We start from the raw sequence: 5423 nt of genomic DNA, 5'->3' as shown, positions 1-5423 counted from the left end.
CCTGTATTTTTATTTTCCTGTATAGATTATGATGCAATCAAAATAGATATTTTGAATAACAAAAACTCAGAGATAGCTGAATTTTCTAGAGACCCCGGGTCCACCAGTAGAAACAAAGTATTATTTAATCCCATGTGTGCAAAAAAAATTTCTTGTGAACAATTTAAAATACTGGTTCAAAATCAAAATTTCCTTTAGTCAAATAAACTTCAAAAACATTTTTGAATCGTGACTACGAATTATAATCATTTGTGTCTAAATTAACTATGGTTAATTTAAAGCTACTATTGATTCAGAACATCGATTTTTCAAAAGTAAAATTGCAATAAATCTCCGCAGTTATTCTTTTCAAAAAACAGTTATGGTAAAAGTGATGCCCTGCATAACATGAATGAATGAATCAATCGGTGCATTTAATTACTAATTATTTTACATTCATACATACATATAATCACGCCTTTTTCCCGTAGGTGTAGACAGAGACCACTTTTTTCCACTTGCTACGATCCTTACTCCTGCTCTTCGGTTAAGGGTACTTTTGACCTGCCCTTTTTTCAAGACCTTATTTGGTCTCAAAACGTCCGCCTAGGTGTATCCCTTCCAACCCTTCCATTCACACTCGCCGTATACATTTTTTTCGTCAATCGTTCTTCACTCATTCTCTCGACATGGCCAAACCATCTGAGCATACCTTTCTCAATTTTTGTCACTACATCTTTCAGACCACAACATTTCTTTATCTCACTATTTCTTATCCGGTCACACAGTTTAACTTTTATCATACTTTTTAACGCTCTCAGCTCAACTGCATTTATTCTGCTTTCATGTTTCTTCTGCCATACCCAACTTTCACTTCCGTACATGGGTGTCGGAACCGACAGCCCCTCATGCACAGCCAAACGAGCCTTGTTAGAAACCTTCCGTCTGCTCATAAAGGAGTGCAAAGCTCCATTCACCCTGTTTCCTGCAATCACTCTCACACTTTTCATCTCTCGTAAACTTTGAACCCAGATACATACACCCATACACCTGTTCAATTTTTTCATCTCCAATCACGATATTGCAGTCTGTCACTGCCTCATCTCTTTCAAACACCATCACTTTCGTCTTCTTTACATTCATCTTCATTCCCTTTCTTACAAAAAATCCACTCATAGCAGTTACCATCTCCTGCAACTCCTCGGCCGAAGATGCAAGTAATACTTGGTCATTAGCATTAGCATAGAGAAGACATTTGACGAGTAACTCATTCATTCTCAGGCACGTCAAACAATTGTTCATGAACAGCTTAAACAGCCACGGTGACGCTATACATCCCTGTCTAACACATTTTCGATATTAAACCATTCAGTGTATGCCCCGTTTATCAAGCACTAGAATCCCTATAAAGAGATTGCAATGCTCGTATGAGGATACTGCTCACACCATTAACGGACAATGCTGACCACAATTCATTCCTCATCACTCTATCATAGGCCTTTTCTAGATCCACGAATGCGCAATAGACTCTTGTTTTTGGCCAAACACTTTTCGGCTATCCATCGCAAAGAAAAGACCTGATCCGTACATCCCATACTTTTTTGTCTGTTTTATTCACAACCCTTTCAATCAACACTTGCATACTATTTACCGACGACGCTGAGAAGGCTTATAACGTGGTAATTTATGCAGTTCTGCCGTGACCTTTTTCCCTTGTACAATGGGACGATTACGACTTTGCACCAGGCTTTCGGAACTTGCCCATTGCGCCAGCACAAATTGAAAAGGCAGTACAGCTGGCTAGCCACTATGTCCAGACTTCAGCATTTCGACGGTAATCCTGTCGTACCCTGCAGCCTTACCTAATCTCATACTTTTCAACGCTTTCACTATTTCATCCATGCTATAATTATTTTAATAATGAATTTATTGTACAGCAAGAGTAAAATCATTTGTATAATCATTCCAAGTTTGTCTTTTTTTTATTTTTTATATCAGTCACTTCACTTCAGCCTATCGCAGTCCACTGCTAGACACAAGCCTCCACAAATTAATTATCAAAAGCGTCTAGGTTAAGCTATCAGCAGGATACTGGCCTTAGCCGCGGTTGCTCCGGTCGTTTTATACACGTTATAAGCACTCGAGTAATAGAATGAGTGAGGATAGGTGAGCATTGAACGATATGCTAGGTGGTTCGGCATCTGTTTCTGTGTTTACAAATTCCTTGCTAATTATGTACGACAGCGCAGGCGCTGACATATACATAATATTATTTATAAAAACAACCCAAAGTTGAACTCTACCTCCAAATTAAATGCTGGGAATATCAATATTTAGGGGACACAGGTGAGCTATTTGTCGATCAGTTTAGACCCCTCCCTCCCCTTAGGTGAGATTGACGCTTAATATAATAGAGATTGCCGGGAAATAGTAAACTGTTCAAGTATAGTTAATTTATTTCAAATAAATAAAATTCAAAGCAAAAACTAAATGATTTTAATAGCCATGAGATTTATTTTAGCAGGTAAAATGAATACTCAAAACATACATATTTTTTAATATCTGTAATATTTTTTTATTTTTTGAAGTTGCTGTGAGATTTTCGATTACCCCCCCTCGGATCGGACATTTGGTGAGATTTCATTGGATCTCTCCCCCCCTTAGCTCACATAATTAATTGATGTCCCCTTATAATATACAATTTTACAGCTAATGATTGAAAATATATTTATCTGATAAATACATTCTCAATATCTCTTGTGTTACCCAACAGTAACTAACTGTAACACATTAAGGTATGGAAATGATTAAAAAATACTTGTCAAGCAGTAGCAATGATGGGCAGTTAATGAACTTCTTTGCTGCAAATGCGGAGTCTTCCAGTCACCAATAACAAATGGGAATTTCAGAAAAACGCCAGATCCAAATTTATCCCTAAGAAACCTATTATCATTAACAATTAAAAATAAGTTAAAGAAAATAAAGTGTCCATATTATGCAATTAAAACATTTTATTATTAGAAATATATTTGTCAACATTTAATTTGCTTTTGGTACATGGCTCAAAATCCTAATTACAGTGGAGACATAGACTCTACATATATCTACAACTTACAGCTACTAAATACTTTAAAATTATCTCATATTGTTTTTTAGATGTCTTGAACTCTTCAATTTTCAAGAATAATTTAAGATAATGATAATATTGGTGAGCAAAGAAAGCAATCATTGAGCTATTTATCATTTTAGTTATTATTTTAATGATCAGTGACATACATAAATTAATCAGTTTAACCTACTACTAACCCTTCTAGATTGTATATATAAAATTGTCTTCTTACACTTCAGCCCACTTTCAGAGCATTAAGAAATCTAATTTCAGTCATAGAAAAATCCTAAAAACATAGTCAATAAGCATTCAATATCTGTATTTAGTTGAGTAATCTTTTGGAGACACAACCAGACCCCGTCCTTTGCGCGCACCGCGGTATACTGTTTCAATTATGTCAATCATCTCCTGCTTGTCTTCTAGCGGCCAGTTGATCTTGTTGTTGTTTCCAGTGCCCAGATCTATCATTATGTGTTTGTTGCGGAAGAAGAACATCACTGTGCAGGGGTCATATAACTCGTACCTGAAACATGCATATACATTATTTTGTGAGTGTTTTGTTAAATTTGAAAACGAAAATCAATTGATAATTTGTATTCAAATCTGTTTTATCTAGTTAATAAAACTGATCGATTTATTATACGGCTCGTAGCTATGACCGTATTCATTTATACACACTTACATTTTATTGAAATCTGGAACTTCAGTTATATCAACGAGGTAGATGACTGCAAAGTTCTTTACTTTTTCGGCAATACTGTATAAAACCTCATCCATCTTCATACAGGTGGGATCCCAATCGTGTCCAAATCTTATAACCTATAAAACCACAGATTTATTTTTAATAACGACCTTTTTGTAAACCTTTTTACCTTCTGACTTTCATGAAATTGAAGAAATATTTAATCGAAATTAAAATACAAAAGTTTGTTTATTACATTTGATGCAATTTTCTAGAATTTTGTTCGAGATACTTACAACTACTCGATCTTCTTCAGAGAGAATAGCCTGGTCTACTTGCCATCCATTGTGTAAGTGTCCCAACATGTAACTCATTTTGAATAGTTTAAATTTGTTTATACCAAAATAATCTAACACGCGAAGCTTTTATATTAATACTTCGTAATCTCCGTAATCTCTAACAATGTTTCTCGTTTACAATGTTTATCAAATGACCGAATGACGTTTAATATGCCAAACAAGAAGGGTACAAATCTGTAAGTATTACTATACTCTGTGGTACAAATTGTATATTAAGCTTCTTGATGCTAAATATCGTTTGTCGCTGTCGAATGTCGAACCAAAGAGTAAAAAGCAAAAAACTATAATGAAAAAAAAGTTGGTTATCTGTAAAATCGCTTTACGGACGATAGCTTTACGTGATAACGTAATAAGAAACATTGATAAAAATTGCGTAGTTTTACGAATTGAATTTAATTATGTCACTGAATTATTTCGAAGTTCGAACTGCTATTTCTGACGTCCCTAGCTCTGACGTCACTACCTTTATATACCGTAAAACCGTACAACTTTGCCCAGATTTCTTGCGAATTTGAATTCAACTTTAAATATTTTTTTAAATAATACTATTTTTAATGCGCTACATAATTGGTAAATGTAGTGTTCTTTACAGAGTATCTATGATAATATCAAGATAATGAATATTTGTGTCCCAAAAACCTCTCTCTAAACTACACAGTGCACTGTTAAACTATTCATTGTTTTTGCTGCACTGTTTATCACATATATTGTATCTTTTTTTCTTCTGTAAATAATAAATAAATAATAAATAATAATTTGGACCAGTGATGAAACGGATAGCAGTTTGGCCGGATACCAGATACCGGATATTCGGCCAACCATGTGGCCGAATAGCCGGATATCCGGCGGAACTTAGCTGTTTGGTGTATCGCACACACACACACACTTGCCTTTCTTCCCACGGGGGTCGTAAATGGCGACCGAATGATAAACCTAGCTCAAAAACATCAGGGTCCTGGAGAAGGAAAACTTCAAATGAAACCCGGAATGGGGTCTCCGTCAAGCATTCGTGGCATAGCTCTAAAATGCGGAAGACTCCTGCAGCCGAACTGGCTCCACACGTATCGACTCGTCGTTCCTGTGGGCCTAGCCAGTGAGGTCGAGAGGGTGGCGCAGAGCTTAGGCAACTCTGCGTTTTCCTGAAGAGTGTCCTAGGCGACACAGTGTCTGTCTGACACTGTTTATTGTCTAAATCGTCTGCAATAGACGGACTAAGGTCAATGATGATGATAATGAATTACTATCCAGTATCCGGCCGGATACTGAATTACTATCCGGTATCCGGCCGGATAGT

At 36.1% G+C, this 5423-nt stretch overlaps 1 protein-coding gene across 1 annotated transcript; it reads right to left on the bottom strand.

Annotated features, from left to right (window-relative positions):
• Positions 1-2972: 2972 nt before the first annotated feature.
• LOC123662587 (thioredoxin-like protein 4A) lies at positions 2973-4313 on the bottom strand. Its single transcript, XM_045597409.1, has 3 exons — positions 4067-4313; positions 3771-3907; positions 2973-3611 (listed from the first exon to the last, which is right to left on the bottom strand). Exons 1-3 carry the CDS (start codon positions 4142-4144, stop codon positions 3398-3400), a joined length of 429 nt encoding a protein of 142 aa, XP_045453365.1. The 5' UTR covers positions 4145-4313; the 3' UTR covers positions 2973-3397.
• Positions 4314-5423: the final 1110 nt, after the last annotated feature.

This window comes from Melitaea cinxia, chromosome 19 (genome assembly GCF_905220565.1).
Source record: "Melitaea cinxia chromosome 19, ilMelCinx1.1, whole genome shotgun sequence".
NCBI lineage: Eukaryota > Metazoa > Arthropoda > Insecta > Lepidoptera > Nymphalidae > Melitaea > Melitaea cinxia.
This window is presented reverse-complemented; position numbering and strand designations above follow the sequence as displayed.

Excerpts from the sequence above, each read along its gene's own strand:
- LOC123662587 (XM_045597409.1), bottom strand. The coding sequence starts at position 4,144 with ATGAGTTACATGTTGGGACACTTACACAATGGATGGCAAGTAGACCAG. Across the intron at positions 3,908-4,066 it reads CTGAAGAAGATCGAGTAGTT|GTTATAAGATTTGGACACGA; the intron begins GTAAGTATCTCG and ends GTGGTTTTATAG. Across the intron at positions 3,612-3,770 it reads GTTCCAGATTTCAATAAAAT|GTACGAGTTATATGACCCCT; the intron begins GTAAGTGTGTAT and ends TGCATGTTTCAG.